The sequence below is a fragment of the Simochromis diagramma genome, unplaced genomic scaffold (assembly GCF_900408965.1).
Source record: "Simochromis diagramma unplaced genomic scaffold, fSimDia1.1 OVJJ01000343.1, whole genome shotgun sequence".
Classification (NCBI taxonomy): Eukaryota; Metazoa; Chordata; class Actinopteri; order Cichliformes; family Cichlidae; genus Simochromis; species Simochromis diagramma.
In genome coordinates this window covers 3,149,153-3,168,085 of record NW_024386831.1, presented here as the reverse complement: position 1 = coordinate 3,168,085, position 18,933 = coordinate 3,149,153, and the positions used below count along the sequence as shown (strand labels likewise).

Here is an 18,933-nt window from a genome sequence, read left to right as displayed (position 1 = left end):
TATTTTTTTTATTCTGCAGGGCTGACCTATAGATTTCCTCAGATGCCTTGAGACTGCAGCCAAATGCGCTCTGCTGTCATTGTCACTGCAGTCGCACTAAAAAAGAAAGAAAATGGTTGGAAAACCTTACTGCACATGTTGTAAAGGGGTGTATTTTCAAAATCCTACTCAAACAGCTATTGTTAGTAAAATAAAAATTTAGAAGCAGTGTTTGGGTTAAGATCTTGTATTTAACCAAAGCTATTACAGTCTCCAAGTCCTCACAGCAAATGACTTGCTCCTTAATCAGACTAATGCTACCACTATACCTCCACCCTCCTCGTGCTGACTTTTTTTGGTTTTTACACTTTTTTATAAAGCAAAGAAGGATTCCAACAAAATGATGTTGAACAACATCTTCTCACCCCATGACATAAAACCTGAAGTTTTGTCTCTGGGTTCTCATCAACACTGGTTGCTCAAAGCAAATGTTCCTGTATAGAAAAACCCACAATCAGGAGGGAGCTGTGTGCCTTTGTGTCACATTGTGACCTGAAGGGATCCTGACCCAGCATCAGTATGTGAGTGTGCTTCCAGAGGCAGGAAGCGTTTTGGTGGCTGTGAATCTTTTCTGTTTTCTGTTTAGTGCCTCAGCGGCAACTGAAGCAACAGCTGAATGTTGTATCAGTATTTCAGAATTCATCTCTCATCCATTTCTTCATTTTTTCCCGGATATTAAAGGTACAGTTCTTGCTGCTGTGATGCATCTCATGCTAATAAAATCACTGCCTGCTTGGATTAGTTAAGGATTAATTTACCTTCGGGTCCCCGATGATGTCAGCATGTCCTTGTATCTCACTCAGGGACATACCCGGGCAGGGCATTGAGATGCATGCCCGCACTGCATCGTGAGACTCTCTTCTCCCCACAGAGCTGAAAGAAAACAGTCTGTCAACACGCCACCACACACTGAAATCTTGTGATATTGACTCTCGATGCCCGGGGTGAGTCGGCTGATAAATGACCCCGCTATCTATTGAAACCTGGCTGTGAGCCTCTGTATGAACAGGTCTCAGGGCTAAGGAGGCTCATAAATGTGTCTGACCATTTGATAAAAAATGACCCGTGTCATCTGAATCAGGAAAGCTATGAATCAATTGTATATATGAAACTGTGAGAGGCAGTGAAGATCTCAAAAGTACAGTAATTAGTTTATTAAGCAGAGAAGAGTCAAAACGGGGTCTCTGCACCAATTTAAAGATCAAAATGAATGCTTTTGTGTATATGGTTGAATTTAAGTGAAAAAATGTGACAATGGTTTTTCGTATACTTCTTTTAATACTAAACGAATGTACTACTATACAAAATAAAGCAAAATACACCTATTTTGATTCACTTTGTATATTATCCAGCATCCTTATTGATGTAAGCCTCAACAACAACAACAGACATATTTTCTAACGTCCAGCTCAGGCAGTTTTAATGAAAATTGTGGCAGCTTGTTGTTTATGATTGGAAAGCGACTTCATTCGTTTCGATTTGGTGTCCTTAATTTGCAAAGCTTGAATTGATTAATATCTTTTCAGCAAGGTTGGTCATCAACTCCCTGCTGCACATGTGTGGCATCTCATTGTTTTTTTGAGTGTCAGATCTTTACTGTGGACAGCTGAAATGAAACATCTGTTATATACACACTGCAACTTAACAAAACACCAGCAAGGAAAACTACAGTGTTCTGTTTGCTGGTGTTTTTGCTTTTGTTAAGCTGGAGAGTGTTTGACCCCTCAGGGCCATCGTAGTGATAACAATTCATTCAGCATTCAGCTGGTGAGTCTGTACGGAGAGCTGCACACTCCTCCTTAATTTTTGTGTGTGTGTGTGTGTTTTACTCCAGCACATGAGTTAAAATTGTATTTAGAATGTGCAGACATAGAGAGTCTGGTAATTTAGTAACATTAGAATTTCATAATAATTGTACTCCAGTTATTAATAATAAAGTGTGAGGGCAACACAAATTAAGGGGGAGAAAGCAACACCGAGAGATATTTTTAAGAAGACTTTTTGTAGATGGATGCTAAAACATGATCTTAGCCATATCTTATTAAACTACTATGGGAACAAAAATATTTCAGCCTGAAAGAGAAAGGCGGGGCTTTTTCTTCATTATGCCAAGATAAGCAGTCATTCCTGTTATATTTCTTTGAAGTCTGCCTAAAGGGCAAAGTCTCTGTGGACTAGTCTATGCAATCACAAACACCAAAGCAGGTATATGGCTGTCGACATGAAGCCTCACATTCTCTATCACTGATCACTGCTTGTTAACAAAAAATGCTTATCAACTGAGGTGGAAAAATGCATGTCACCTACAGCAGATTTATTGGAAATCTAAGATAATTTCCCTTTTTATGATTTTGTGACATGTGGGAAACCTGAAAAACATGACCTTTATCACTGATTTACCAGCTTTCTTACCAGTCTTTTCCATCACTTTTTCTTCTGTCTCTCTTCTTGTCAGACTTTGTCTGCTTTCCGCCCAGAAGCGATGAGATCTTTTGCTCCCTCTTGTCGTCTTTTCCTTTCGGTGGATCAACCTTTTTGCTGGGAGCAGGAAGCTTACTCTTACGAAAGCCGAACCAACTTGCTAAGCTTGATCCAGATTTTTGCTTCACCTCACTGGTTCGCTCTTGTTCCTGAGACTTGTGCAAGTTCTCCTCTATGCCGAGCATCACTTTCTCTTCAATTGTAGTTATGGTGCTTTGTCTCTCAGGCTCTTCAGAAACTGGCTCCCCAAAGGCGCTCGAAAACTGTTGCTCTATCTGAAGTCGCCTAGCCTGCTCACGCTGGAGTTTGAGACTTTGGAGTCTTTCACTGGAGGACCCCAGATGTAAAGGAACTGCTAGTCCCTCTTCAATCAAAAAGTTGTTTAAGAGGGATCGATTCATTGGACAGTGGTAGCTACTGGAGCAGCTCATACTTCCTGGGAGGACATCACCAAGAGAGTTCAAGGAGCTCCCTGAGTGTGTTTTGATCTGTGTGCGTACCTTTCCAGATCTGTTGAAGCTTGGTCTGTCCATATAGCGTGCACCAAAGCTCTGACTACGAGCTTTGGCCCCATTCATGCCCAGTACTGGTTTAAGAGGAGGTCTAGTAGAAACAGATACAGACCGTTTGAACAGCCAGCCTTCCTCGTCAAATCCCCAGTCTAGCATTACACCACTGTCTGACACAACAGGTTGGACAGAAGGCTCAGAATCTAGCGAGTTGCAACGGGTCTCAATCTTTCTGCGGGTGTTATCATGAGTGCTGGATTCATGTATTGTCTGGGGGTCACACGTGAAAGTCTGAAAGGTCTGGATGCTTTTTCCAGAAGGGTTCGTATCGTCCTTGTTTTGCCTTCCGAAAATGAGGAAGGTATTTGCTTCTTGTCCAGCGATTGCCTCATGAGATTTGGCATTTACAGGAAGAGTCCTTTTTACGGCTCTTGAAGAGGAAGTCTGTGGATGGTAGTATGCATTAGAATATGCTGGTGGTAAGACTTCCGAGAGTTTTGGCTCACTGACACTCTGTTGGGATCTTTGCAAGACGCTCTGATTTGGCAATACAGAGGGAATGCCATTTTCAATATAGCTGATGGTAGCTCTGTCTGTAGATAACCGGACAGATTCTGAAGCTGATTGTGATTCTTGAACTACAACAGGAGGTATCATAGATGAATGGGTGTGGTACATTTTACCTTCAGCACCCATTTGTGGGGCTGCATGTTGACCATCTAGTATTGCACTGGATTGTTGAGGTTGTACGACTGAAGAAACCTGATGCATATGCAACTTGGTTGGGCCAGTCATTGAACTTTGAGCCTGCCCTGGAGATGTTTGATCTTTGGGAAAGCTGTCACTACTAGGTCTGAGAAGAAGAGAAGTAGTTCGACCTGGGGGTCGCGGCGGGGATAGGGATCTGAGTTCTGAGTCACAGTCATGGTCCTGACGTCGTTGTTTTCGTGGAGAGCATGGTAAGTTGTCATAGATACCATCTTCTGAAGAGTCATTGCTTGACTGAAGTCTGGCTATTTGTGATTTTGTGGGACTCTTTAAGCCATCACTGACCCCTGTAGACTTAAATATCTTTGAATGTTTCACGGGAGAAACAAGAGGTGAGCACTTTTGCATCTTCTCAAGAGACTTGGAACTTGATGATGCTGAATTATCCTCATCTTTCTCAGTTTTAGATAATGTGCTCTTGGTTGAACCATGGGCTTTATTTAAATTTGTCCTTTTGCTAGGGGCACTGCTCCCTGTAGGGTTAGGGCTGGGCTGTCCTTTGGGCCTTTGACCCTTGATAAGCTTTTGATGTAGAGGAGAATGTGTGTGCTTTTGTTGCTCTGGTCCTCCATCTGCACTCTTGCTCCGCAAAATAAAAGCCTTTCTTGCTGAGTCACAGAGTTGAGGTTTTGGTTTCCTCTGAGGAGATTCTGAGGCGGAATAGTCCTGGTGGTCACCGCCGGCTTGACTTATTGGGTCTCTGCGATGAGGAACTTCCATTGAGGAGCTGCGCTGCCTGGCTTCATTCATGCAGCACAGAGCTCTTGGTACAGTATGTTGAACTGATGAGCCAACATCACCTGTTCCCACTTCCACTTGTTTGGAGGATGCTCTTCCCTGTTGTCCTTTGACATAATCAAGCCTGGATTTACGGTCAGTGGATCTTTCCTGGTTATTGTTTCTGTCACTCAACTTTACGCCTTTATGTTTTTCTAGTGAATCTATCTTCATTTCCTCCAGATGTGTAAGGCTATCAGTTGGGCTCACACCAGGTTTAACTGTGGGGCCCTCCAGAAATAAGAAGTTGTCTGTGACAGGTGAAGGAAACAGACCAGAGTTCCCTGAAAGTTTCACAGGATCTACTTCAAATTCCTGAGTGACCTCCAACTTGTCCAAGCTTAGAAGTTCTTTTGCTGGCAGGTCACTGGATTCGCTGTTTGGTACTTTAGGCAATTCGTCATCCGCATCATCAGAGTCTACAATGGAAATCCTTGTTTCTGCCTTGAAAGGTTTACTTGTAGGGGCTACTTGCTTGGCTGTAGTCCCTCGCTGGGCAAACTTGACACCAAGTGAGTATATACCCTCGTTTGAGGTCATACAGTCTTTGCAGTGTGGTACAGATGGAAGGGAGGAAGTCCCCTTGGAGTTGGACATTTGAAGACGTTTCAGGCCTTTCAAAATGTGACCTTCCTTCCATCCCAGGTCTGTGTGCTCCAGAGCAGCGGAGTGATTGCTGGATACTGAACCAGTACTCATCCTTTTGTCTCGGCTTGAGGCACACTATGTATTAAAAGAGATATTTGCAATTACTGAAATAGCATTCATAATTAGCTTTTGCAAATTACATTTTTTTCAAACAAAAAAGAAGATGGATGGAAGGTGAATGATACCAACCTGCTTTGAGTAGCCACGTCCCTCTGCCCAAGTGTGGGAGCCACTGGAATATTCACTGCAAGCGCTGGAGAGTGAAAGCTCACTGCCACTGCCGCTGCCACTGCTGCGTGGGCACGTTAGACTCAGCAGGCTGGGCCACCTTCCTGCAGGAATTCCTGCTTTTCCATTCCTTTGGACCTCCTTAAAAAGAAGATATCTTGCAGTTAATTTAAAGGTAGTATTTTTCTAGTGGGTGTGCTAGAATATTTTCTGATGTGTGCTGCGATTTTGTACTTTTCTTTACCTATCATTTCACCATTGTAAATAAGAATGTGCTCATAATGACTTAAAGTTCATTGAAATAAAGTTCACACTGGCACACTTCACCATTGTGCGATGCAAACTGGTATTACACAAACGTGCAGCTTGGTCGTACTTTTTCAACACAAAGCATACTAGATGTATGGCTTTATATACATATAAAGCCATACATCTAGTATGGCTTTATATACATATAAAGCCATAGGTATGGTTTCTCCAAATTCCGCTGATAGGTTGATTTTAAAGGTTTAAAGCACAGCGATTTACAATAAGCACCTTAAAAACACAATAAAGAGACAACTGCTCCGATGAAAAATTCATTGTACATGTGGGGTATGGCTGAGTGGTGAAAGCACAAATGGAGGGCCTTTACTGCACCTCATTTACAGGACAGATCAGTTTGACCAAATCTGAAGAAAAAAGTCAAACTAAGAAAAGTACTCAAACTGTTAAAAGTATACACACTGTCTTTGTTGGGCGTCTGGTAGTACAGGCACTGTTGCTTCCTCACCACCATTACCTGATACAAAAGACTGTCAACAGAAGCTGCAACGCCCACCAGTATAGACAGTAGTTACTCCCAATTCAGTTTTTCAAAAGAGACTTATAATAAGTCAACAACGGAAAACATATACTGTCATAATAAAATAATTGCAAACATCATAAAATTAACCCACAAATATCACCCAAATCCCCCCTTTTTTTCATACCACAGCTGGCACATTGCCCGGGGAACCTGAAAGTCTAAAAGGGACCTGGAATGGTTTGCCAGTTCCTGGGTTCAGCACTGGGGTGGTCCCTCATGCACTATATGGACAAAACATTGAATCCTATATGAAGTATGAATCCTGTAGGGTTGTTGTTCCGGGGTTGACCTGTCAAACATCTTTGAGAAGAGCGAAAATTCCCACAGCCACACTCCAAAAACTTGTAGACAGCTTTTCTAAAAGAGTGGAGCTGTTATATCTCCAAAGGGGTATATAACATGTACGTGGCTTCCTTCTTTTGTCCATACTCTTTAACATTCAGCTGCTTTTCCAGTGAGCCTCCTGTCCTGTCTTGCTTTATTGTGAGGTTCTAGCACTCTGACTGGAACTGGTTCATTTGAGCTCAGAGAGCCCGACAGACAAAGACATCGATTGTAAAATGCATCCAAGATCAGAGAGTTGGAGTCCAATCGTGGTATGGAAGACTAGCTGGTGAGGCAGCTGGTCAGTTATTCATATATTCAATTCATTTGCAGCTAAAATTTTTGCAGTGAGGCTCCTGATGTTAACCTCCTAACAACTATCAGTTCACCTGTGATCCATCTACAGTTATAGGTTTGGGTTGAGATAACGGTCATGGAATTTTTCCTGTTTAAAAGCTTACCTTTTGGATGTTTTAAAGGAAAACTGTAACGGGAATGACAGATCCAACCACATACTGCACTTTAACACCCTTTATTAATTCCAGGTTGTCGTATTTACAACTCACGGCTGTAGCTTTTCACCTGCGATCCACTATACAACAACAACACTCCTTAGGTCCCGGCACGTTTAATAGGGGAGGCATGATGAGCTAATTGACAAACCACGCCTCGCCACACTGTAATGTGGAAATGAAAGTGTAAGCATTCATTTGAAAGGTAAGATCTTCTAAAAACTGTCAGTGTGATTAAACTTAAACTCAACCCCGAACCCAACCCTCAGCAGGTCGCCAACTGCTGGGTGTTATAAGCTCATCCTCTGATTCACACTGGTGAACACAGTACGTGTTCATCCACCTAATTCGTGACATTATGTGGTTCTTGGACGGCCCTTCGCTCTCCATTTGTCTCCGTCACAGTCCTTAAAAGAATCAATATGCTGGATACACCGCTGTCTCTTTCCATCCAAAGGCTAATTGAAGAATGGGATGACATTTTCTACTCCTGCAGTCAGATGGCTCCTGTTTAAAAACGCTGAGTGTTTTCATCTTTCTCTGGTCTCACAGGTGCACCATGATCTCTGTGAGAGCTGCTGAATGAGACATTTTAAAACAATGCCTCTATTCTGACACAAAGGGAGGCTATTAACTGTGCCAAGAGCCTCTTGGTGTCTCTGCTGTTCATTTATATTTCAGCTGCATAAAGACTAATGACTGTTAGATGAAGATGATGCCCCTGTGAGGGCTAAAAAGCTAGAAAATGAACCAAAATCAACATTCACATTATTCCACTGACTCATATCACTCTTGATATGAGTCCTTTGGTGATATTTCTGAAAGCAAGTTTTGTGCCTGTGCCAGATGTGCCTGCGTGATGAATGTTTGTCGCAAGGACAAAAATGCAATCTTGTAGAAAGAAAATTTCACAGAGCATTTTCCCTAAAAAGTCTCCAGCTAATGCAAAATGCTTGTATTAAAGGTTAAGAGAGATAGACATGGTTTGAAGGAAAGTTTTGAAAGCTTTAATAGAAACTGAATATTTTATCACGCAATTTATTTTGGAGTAAAATCCCCAGTTCCTTGTAATAACGGGCAACTTTTGAATGATTGGTTTACTGATTCAGAGTGTAGTGTTTTCCATATTTAAAGATACTGATGGATGTCCAGTCTGTCCTCTTTCCTGCGGAATCAGTTAATTACGTTTGTCAAACTGCTGCAGCTTTCTGCATCTGGTTTGCGTCTGCTCTGTTTTGCACTTTTTTTGATGTTATTTTTACTCGCTGTTAGATTCGGGTATGACAAGGTTAGGTTCAAGAAAACTAATGTTGCAAGAACTGGCCGGATTAAGGCCTCACTGAGATGCGTCCGCCACTTTGCAGAATTAAGCGTATTTTTGGCCTGCCTGGAAAGCTTCCCCTTTCATAATATTAATAATAATGTATACTTTATTGATCCTGTGGGGAAATTCCTGTCTGCATTTACAACATTCACTCACCTACTGAGCTATCCCTGCCCTTCATAACAACTCTGAGGAAGCAGTACATCTACAGTACACACACACACACACACACACACACACACACACACACACACACACACACACACACACACGCAGCCCCGTTCAGCTATCTTAGTGAGGACCTTCATTGACATAATGGTTTCCCTAGCCCCTTACCCTAACCCTAACCATTAAAAATGAATGCCTAACCCTTACCCTAATACCTAACCATAACCTAATTGTAACCCTGACACTAAAACCACATTTTAAGCCTCAAAAAGGCCTTCAAACTTGTGAGGACCAATTGTGTGTCCTCACAAATGACAGTTGGTTCTCACAAATATAGTAGAATGCAGATTTCGGTCCTCACAAAGATAGCTAAAACACACACACACACACCTTTCCAGTGAACAATATGAACCAGATCTCCATTCAACCTCATGAGGTGGGCTTTGTAGGTCTTTAAAAAGGGGCTGTCTAACAAGACTTGTGTATCCCGTTTTTATGTCCTATAAGTGCTCTCTTTAGTTAAAACGTCCTGTTTTCTTGTTTTTCTTCACGTCTATTCTAGTTTCTTGTCTGTCAGAGTTACCTTCCATGTGTCTGCCCTTTTTTCCTGTTTTTGGACTTCACCTCTCGTCCGTGCTGTATGACCTTGCTCTGGATTAAAGGTCTGAACTTTGAACTTTTAGTCTTCCTAATGCATTCTGAATTTTGATCCTCTTCTTCTGAGTTATTACTACCAAAGACTGACATTATCTTCAGTCACATTCTTTCGATCACTACCCAGAGCATCAGGGCCCCCTGAGCTAAGGTGGTCAGGCTTCACCACAGGCACAGCCTCCTGTAGGCCCACCACCCATAGGAGGAACCATGGGTTTTCGATTTAGTGTGCATTGAATGGCAGTCAGGGGCGGAGGAGGTCTTGATGGCCCAATTCCCGGTTGCCAAGACTAGATGTCAAACATTATGGAATTATGCATTCTTTGCTTTGGCTTGCCACAAAGTTCATGAGTTATAAATGTATTATGACAGTTAAGCAGGTTAAAATATGGACTCTGGGTACCAGAGTTACCCAGAGGTTTTTTTTGCCTTTCACTGTAAATAAACTACGTAGATAAGATGATATCATCTACTATGGAAGACCCCAGTTTGACTTAAATTTCATGGCTGGCGGGTTCACTTATTTGTGAAGGATCTTGTGTGGAAGTCTGTTACAAAGCCCGACTGGCACTCGAATCGCTGGCATACTGCAGATGCCGTTTTCAGTCAGAAGGCCCAAAGGTGTCAAGTGCTGTGACCCTATTTAAAACGGCATCGATCGTTTGGAGAGCCGCCGAGGCCAGCTTCCTCTCGAAGTCATTAGTGTCATCTGTTAGCAATAATTAATGTGAATAGGAAATAATTGCATGGGGGAGCTGGGGACCAATGCGATTTGGTCTTTTCATTGATATTCACCTATTATTTGATTATCCGAGCTATAGCCTTTACTTTGAGAACAGTGTGGGAGAAAGCCACATTTGACCGCGTGCGGATTAATCTGGAAACTAATTACAGTCAGTATGTCGAGGGGTATCTGAGATTTGACACAAGTGATGCAGTTTAACAAAACCCTCAATCAGAGCGGCGCTCGGCTTCAAGTCAAGGGCAAACTCGAGGGCTGTGGAAATGGGTTTTCCACTTCATGTTTTCAGATGGTTTTCCCACTCTGAAAAAAAATCTGACAAAGAAGAAGGCGACTTCCTTTTGACCACGACAGAACCGACGCTGCAAACAAATACTTGCCATGTTAAAAAGTTCATAAAAGAGGACAGAACTTCAGAAGTTCTCTGGATATGTCTTTATAGAGTCTCAGAAAATCCATTATTTTAGTTTTGTTTTCTTTTAAACTGAAGCACATTTTCTTATAAATAATTTTTCTAAACGATTGATGGTGAAAAGACTGAGCTGTTAACATTTGGAGTTTTTGTCCTAATGATTCAAACAACTTATCCAATGTGTTTAATAAATACACTAGACCACCATCAGTGTACGGGTTATGCCTCAGCTGCCCTCAATTAACAGTATTGTAATCACCAAAAGCATTTTGTATGTTTCTGTAACGGTTAATCCACCAGTATGTGAACGCTTTTTAATCCTAATGATATTTTTAATGCCAAAATATAATTATTGTTGTTATGCATGAATTTTCAAATTTAATGTTTTCCCCCCAAAAAAGCAGATTATTATTTTTTTATTAAGAAATTACAGTAATTAGCTTTAATTCCTGAACAGAAAAATTTGCCTTAGTGATTGAAAGCTATGCTTTATTAAATTCTGACTGAGAAGTCCAGTGTGCCGCCTCAAATTTGGGTATAAAAATGTGATTTCGGTTTATTATTCGCTCCATAAATAATAATATAAGCTTTAGTTTTAAATAACTTTTTGATAGAAAAGTAAATTATTTGTATTTCCTTGTTTTTACGACAGGCGGTCTAATAAAGATGTTAAGCACTGTTGATGTAAAAATTAAAGAATCCTTGAAAGTCATAAAAGGTTGATATAAAATAAAGGAAATAAAGTCCTGAGGCTCTGTGAGGTACACTTTTGTAGACGGTAGGGACAGAAATAGACGTTGCCCTGATTCATAAAACTGCTCTGTTGGCAGTCTGCAAGTTACCTTCATCACAGCAGCACATCAAAAACACCAAACATGCATCAAATGTGTTTAGAAAATTTTCTAAATAAAAAGATTTTCACCAAAGTTTTAAGAGGAAAGCTTAAGAGAGCATCTGTGTAAAAGCTAAAAGGAAAAGTGAGGCGATAACTAAATAAGCTACATGTATGTAAATGAAAGAGCTGAAATCACTTCGGTTTTGTGTAACTGCTGAACCGCGCTCTTGTCTTGCTGCAGGAGATCAGACTTTCTACGGCGTTCATTTAGATGAAACATGATTCTTCTTTTCTTCTTAGGGAGCGCTCATGCAGGAAGTGACACGCTCTGCGCTCGCCGCAGGGTTCGGATCGCTGTTCCTGCGAGCAAGCGCTTGCATGTTTTCTCTACTTCTTTCTCAGCTTTAATAGATCTGTAGAGCCACTGGGAGGAATAAACAACAAATCCAAGTTGTTTCCACACACAGTGCTGGCCTACAAGAATCTGCCTGACTGTTACAGCACACCTGATGTCTCTCCTCAGATGGAAACATGGTTCCAAGGAGATGTTCTTCCATCCCATCACATCCATACTGTCAGTTTGACTGGTGATAGCTTCACAGGTGAGAGACTAAAGTGAAACTCTAGCACAAACTCAAACAGCTAAACATTAACCAACCAACCCTGAACCTTAATTTGAGAGGTGTGAAAACCAAATGAAAAGCTAAATCTCCACATTAAGCAACATTAAAAGAAATTAGTACATGAGCTCTTAATCCTTTATTCTTATAAATAAAAAAATATATATAAATACATGGTCTAAATATCTGTGCATATAAGAAATACTTTTGTGTTTACACTCTTAACTTGTCACACTGGTGAGATCCAGGAGCTCAGTAGCAGGTAACTGAGCCCCGTTTGCTCTTTTGGTCCATTTTCTTCTGACGAGACATTCAAGAAGTGGTGAATATGTCAGAATCTTTGGTGAAACTGCAGGTGAAGAGTTTAAAATAATAAGGTTTGAAAAGTTCTGGTTAATGTTATCATTTCACCCTTCTGTTTCCTCAGTCACCATCTACAAACTGTCACTGTAGGTCTCTGTTAACTCGTACACAAAACACTCCTTACAGGGTGAAGAAATGAGGAAGTTGGAATGTCGAGGTTTTGCCTCTCAGCATCAGTGATGTCTCAGTGAAGGTTGATTGGTCAGCCGCTGGCACCTCGGTATCTGCATCAGTCAGTTATGAGTGAGGGGTTGCATCAGCCAGGTCACAGATGTCCCCTCTGATCAAACCTTCAATAAGAGTTCTTTATCACCATGAAACACATTTGGCACAGCTATGCTGAATTTCACGCCCACTCAGGTCGATGATGGTGTTTCCACCTGACACTGCGAAAGATGTTTCTTTGCATCAAAACTTGTTGCTCTACCTTCTTGTCCAAAAAAGGTCACTTCAGGCTTAAAAAAAAACCCCAGGATGCTAATGCTGAGGCTTCAAACCAGTGAGTACATCATGCTAGCTGTAGCCATCTTTGAAGTACAGTTTATAGTTACAGTGTATATAAATCAACAATAACAAGAAGGAAGCGGTGCTCCTGCTCTGGAATGACAGTCAGTCATGACAACCCCACACTGGTTTCACATCCACAGGTAATACCTTCCAGTTACTTAGTCTTTGAAGCCAGGGCTTCAAAAAGCAGAGTGACATCACATTTATGTAACAGTGGTGATGTCCACCTTTTATTTACAGTCTGTGGATTTCTCAGGAGCAGAAAAGTGTGAAGATTTATAGTCGGTACACAAATGTTTTTACACAAGTCACTTCAAGTTGCATGGAGCCGATAACAAGGAGAAGAAGTTACATACAGGAACAACGTAGAGAATGTGATCAATTTTTAAAATAAAAGACCCCATGCATACGATAGCTGCTGCTTCGGAAACACTTCCTGTGTGATTTGAAGCTGCCAGACATGCAGTGGATGTATTTAAACCTAAACAGTTGTTCCAACAGCTCAGCTGAATCGAAGACAACCTGAAAGTGAAAGTGTTCGTCTGCAGGTAAACTCAGCTCGTCAGATTTCTGGTAAACTTTGCTGCAGGGCGACAGCGGCCACTCTCTCTCTCTGCAGAAGAGATACCTGCAGCGCGCCCATTACACCCACTCCACACATTTAAGTGGACTCATCCTGCAGCTTTAGATTAATATAAAATATGAATCTACTAATAAATTATGAAGTATTATTTTTATAAATTAAGGTACTTAGTCAGTCAAATCTATTTACTTTCCTCAGACCCTGTTCCCTCATATGGGGACACTACATTAAGTGCTTTATAAAATCATATATAAATAAAATAATAATAGTGGGTGTACATAGGAGTGATTTTTTTTTTTCTTGTGGAGCAGTAAAACTCTGATCTACTGGCCTGGGGAGGAGGGCTGTGTGGGAAAATGTTGGACACTGAATAGCCTTCACTGCGTGGTGCAGTGAAAATAACCATCAGAATAACTATGAGTGGTAGCAATGTAATATAAGCCTGCATTATGAACGCTGGATTAATACTAAAGAGTGGTGGTGCTTCTCCCATTGAACAGGCTGTTGTCTTTTTTTCTAACTTTAAAGTGCAGTCCTAAATACACTCTGCAGGACTGGAAACCATCTACATGGGGGGTATTTTAAAGTTATAATCACTGTGTAAAGACAGGGCTCACAGACTTGTGTGGGAGGCCTCTTGTGTGACTTGTGTGCATGAATAAATCATCGAATCGCTGCTTCCATCCAGCCTCTCAGTCAGAATAATACAGTGTGTTCAGTGTCAGCTGGTTGGTCTGCAGCTTATGGAGGATTCTCCACAGAGCATATTCTATTACAGCAATGCTTTTATCCCAGGCACCTCACAGCACTGCCACTCCATGCACTTTTATGTTAGGTTTACTAATGGAAATCCTTAAGATCTCTGTGCAGCAGATCATACATGAACACCAATGATCACATCAAACAAGAAAGGATCAGCCTGGGAGACGCAGCTTACAAACTCATCATGTAGCTAATTACTGCTCTGAATTTAATGAGCTAGTCTGCTTTCTTTGTTAATGTAAATGAATGCCACTACTTTTTAAAAATTCTTCTTCTGTCTTTCAGTCTGAAACTTTTAGATCTGAAGGTCTAAATCTTTAAAAAGGTTCTTAAAAGGTTTCTTTTTTAAAAAGAAAGCTCAGTTCTTGTTTAAAACAGCAGGCTATTGAAGTTTTCAACTGTTTAAAGAACTAAATATTGGATTTGGCCTGGAGACTACTTTCAGCTGGGCGTTTAATACATAATTGGTGTAAAATTATTCAAAAAAACTACATTTGAGGCTAAAAACAATGAAGCCAATAGGGCTTTGGAGTTGACGTCACGCTGCAATGCATTGTGGGAGCGCGGCACCATTTTAGCAGGCCACGAATCAAAACAAACACTATGTGTTGGAAGGAAGATTGCTACGAATCAAACTTAAAAGCAGCTCAAAAGAAAAGGACGTTATAGAGATAGATTGCGTCCAGATGCAAAGAGACGTTACTTGCAAAAAATAACGTGCATTGGAGATGTGGACCCGTATGAAATACGGCAGTGGAGTAGAAACCCTGAAGGCCAACCGCTATTGATTTAGCCTGCTATATTCTCGTACCTTGTCTGTGGAGTCAGCACATACACAGCAAAACAATTTCGCAATTATAAATGTTTGGAGGCGCACATCCAATTCACCAAGGATGGATACAAGATTTAGCTATTTTTAAGCTTCCACATTGTGAATTTGCCGTCATTCAAACAAAGGTTTGAGTACAGCTTGAGTACTGCAGGTAAAATGCGTTTGATTTTCCCCCGAACATTCAGATTAGTGCAGCATAAATTCAATCATGAGGGGGAAATTACAGTGAGAACATATGGAGGCTCTGTTAGATGGATAGCATAGTGAGTTCAGTGCACTGATGTGACATTGTCCTGAAGGATTAAGTCATTCTCTATGGTTAAAGAAATTGCACTAATTAATTCATATTTATTATAAATAATCCTAATTATACACCTTGCTTCCTTGTTTATGTCCCGTGTAACTCAAAATACATTCTATTTTAGTTTTAAACATTGGTTAATGCCCTGCAGAATCTCCTTTTCATATTAAGTGATTCATAATTGTCACTTAAAGTTGAACTTTATGCTTTCTCCCTGTTGAAATTGAATACATCCTTGCCTTACATACTTTAGGTTCATTTTTTGCGGGTGGGTTTCTGAAAAAGAAAAAGAGGCAGATTTAGAATATAACATGCAGCGTTCTATAGATGGATACATAAAAAGATAAAAAATTACATGTATGTGCTAAATTTCTAAACACTTTATTTGTTACATTTATGATAAATGGATTTGAAAGTAGATAAAACACATTTGTGTCAGCCTTGGGTCATTAAAGTTTTTGTCTTTAAATTAACTTTGTCTGTGTGGTTTTCAGGTACTGCACTCTCAAAGACTGAATGAACCAGCATTGCAGCCATGGGTCATTGTGAGCATCACAGGGAAGGTTGAAGACGCCCACTGCACCTATATGGCCAGAAACTGCAGTTCTTCTAATGACCACTTGAGGGTCCAGTAGGGAATCAGTCCACATAGAGTCCCATGTTAAAATATTCATCTTTACAGCAGAAACAAGCATGTTTACAGCCTCTGGCATCTTTGCAGTAACAAAAATCTGACATAAAAGAATAATAAATGTTAGAGCTACAAGAAAACCTGATAAAAATAAGAAGATACTGACAAATCCGGTGATCTGGTGACTTCTTTAGTTTTGCCCTAAAAGCAAACACGTGTTCGTTTTTATTCTTTAAACATGGAGTGGTACTGTTAGCAAACAAATACCAGTATACATCTTAGGATCTATACTGGTTTGCACTGGGAGCAGCAGTTCCGGGAAATATTCTGGGGCCAGAATCAGGCAGGAGGAGAAGAGGGAAACCACAAAAGAAGTTCATGGATGTAGTGAAGGAGAACATGCAGAGGGTTGCTGTGACAGAGGAGGCGATAGGAGATAGAGGCCAATGATCCACTGTGGCGACCTCTAAATAAATGCACCATATAAGCTCACCCATTTAAACTCTGCATGGGGATAAAAGTTTGTATAATTTAGCTGTCTGCTTGACTTCCCCTCAGACTGTGTTTTTGTTGTTAGAGCCTTTTGGAGCGTTCGTCCATCTTGTATATACAGTCTATGTAAATGATTCTTTAACAACAGTTAAGAAGTGTGGTTGTTTCTGTTGTTCAAAAGTGAGAGTTGGCACTCATGTCTAAGTGTTATATCTCAGCCACAGGTTTAACTTGAAGAAGATACACCTGATTGTCACTTCTGGCTCAAAAAACCCAAAAGTAAAGTGACTGTGGCTACATCTATCTTTTATTTACAGTCTGTGGGTTTTCCAACAGCAGGAGAGTGTACTTGAATGCGAATGAACGTCAGGTTATCCAGAGGCATTTGTGGATACACACAATACAGCAGGATCAATGTATTGGTGGTTTTCCATTGGACTGGATATGTGGATCCTAATTCTTCCATTTCCCCTTCCTTGTTTTACATTTGCTGTCTATTTAAAACCTAAAGTGTGAAAATCATGACATGCCCGAGGCACTGAAGTGGTAATTTGCAATTAAGCCATTTTCACTGCTGCTGAACCAGCCCGCTGATCAGCAGACCATTCAGACACAAGGACAATGTACTTAAGCTTCCATGGACTCTTAAGTTCACTTTCAATTTCACAGTCTCATCAGAATTCGTCCATGCATCTCTCAAAGCTGCCCAAAGCAAGGTTACACTCATTCAGCCGCTCCTCAGACCAGCTTTCTGCGCTCTGGTTTCTTAAAAACAGCTTCCATCCTCTCTGATCGAGCCTCATTCAAACCACTGTCTCATCCACCTCCTCATCTACAAGGCTTCCAATTGTTAATACTTCTCCCTCATTCATAGCTCGCTGTTTTTTCTTTGTTGTCTCACCTTCAGGTCTTCACTGCTGCTGAGAGTTTTGCCTGCTGGGCTCAAAAGATGCAGCTCATTTTAGTGTCAGCAGGAGTGAAACGACGGAAAAAAACCAAGGCAAACTAACTGTACTGTAGGTAGTGAAGAGTATGGAGGACCAAAGCTGTCAAAATTAAACTGTGAAATAAAACAATAACGAAATGGCCTGGAAAATAAATGGTAATGAACAAATATGATATCAAGTGCACCGCAAATATCAAAATAACCTTTATTTAAAATGTAAAAATTATATTTCTGCTTTAAATTGATTCTGTATTTGTTAACTTTTGTATTTGTTGCTGTAGTGAAGTCGGAGCTCAGCCTGAAGGTTGAATCTGGTGATTTACTGGTTCATCTGTGCTCCTACCGGTGAGTGTATAAATAACATGGACTCTGCATTTTCATGTCTCAATATAAGTTGGTATTTCTTTCAAGCGAAGTGAAGTGCTAAGTTATCAGCTAATGCAGGCATACGTGATTAGAAAGCTGCACCCACAAAGTGTACAGGTCCATAGCACAGACTTGGATAACTGCTAATCTGTGCAAAGTAACAGACTAATAGCAGGTTAGATTGTTTGTCATAGAATTGCATTAGAAAGTGCTCTTAAAAGCTCCAGCATCACAAACACCTTGGAGAGGTCCAGATCAAAGATTCAGATTTAAACTTAGTAGACAGCTAGATGCTAAAACTGTTTGGTGTAACAGACAGTAGACATGAGTATTTCTGCTGTAAACTTGAGTGTTTTAACACAGAGATGCCTAAGTGCCTTAAACTGGAATTCTTTTCAATGGCCACCAGGGGGCGCCTCTTCTGGTTGCAAAAACACTTCAGGTTCTCTGTGCTGACCTGTGGAAACAGTTTTCTGATGGCTTCATGGGCTCAGTCACACAATTCAGGTCGTACTTCTCTCTTTTCTGATAATGTTCTGTCCTGCTTCCTGGTCTTCCACGAAAACAGCAGTCTCTTTTCTTATTTCTTCTTATTATTAATATTTATATACATTTATTAGTTTCAGTTTTCCATATAGGTGTGCTGCCGCACTTTAATATTTAATATCGTTAATATTTATGTAAAAAATAAAAATGCTGATTAAAGAAAGTTAACACTGATTTACATGACTGCAAATTTCCAGTTCAGCTTTCTGAGCTTTGTTAGAAGCAGAAAATCTGTGCTTGTGAACCGTATGCAAAAGAGGTTACTGAGAAAAGCTGTTGTTTGTGTTGTAGCTCGCACCTGTCTTGTAAATCTACATACATTTTCCAGCACTTCAAAAATAAATTGGACTTTGTTATATGACTTCACAGAACTGCAAAATCAAATGCTGTTTGAAGCCCTTCAAAGGGTCAAATAAATTTGACTTTATTATGTATTTGCCTTTATCTGTCACTGCAGCCCTCCCAGGAAGTTGATCTGAGGAAAGAAACACCTGCCACTGTTTAAACAACCTCGCATCACCGTCTCTCTCGAGTATCGCTCGGCGGCTGAAGTGTAATAACACGGAGACAGACGACCCTGTGACAGAGCAGTGAGACTTTTAACGGTGATGGCTCTCTGGCACAGAGTCAACTGTAGGCAAGGATGCTGTTGTAAACAGTCCAACTGTTTAATAAAAAACAGCCAGAGGTGTCATGGCCAGATCCTAGAAGAAAAG

At 40.7% G+C, this 18,933-nt stretch overlaps 1 protein-coding gene across 5 annotated transcripts in view; it reads right to left on the bottom strand.

The window, feature by feature from the left end:
* Positions 1–18,933, bottom strand: part of LOC120730898 (nck-associated protein 5-like) — a 95,551-nt gene that overhangs the window by 22,434 nt on the left and 54,184 nt on the right. For all 5 annotated transcript variants that reach the window (XM_040027484.1, XM_040027482.1, XM_040027485.1 and 2 more), the window contains exons 8-10: positions 5,412–5,591; positions 2,452–5,297; positions 798–912 (exon numbers count right to left, since the gene is read on the bottom strand). In XM_040027484.1, coding sequence (XP_039883418.1) covers positions 798–912; positions 2,452–5,297; positions 5,412–5,591 — 3,141 coding nt within the window. The remainder of the gene's footprint in view (positions 1–797; positions 913–2,451; positions 5,298–5,411; positions 5,592–18,933) is intronic.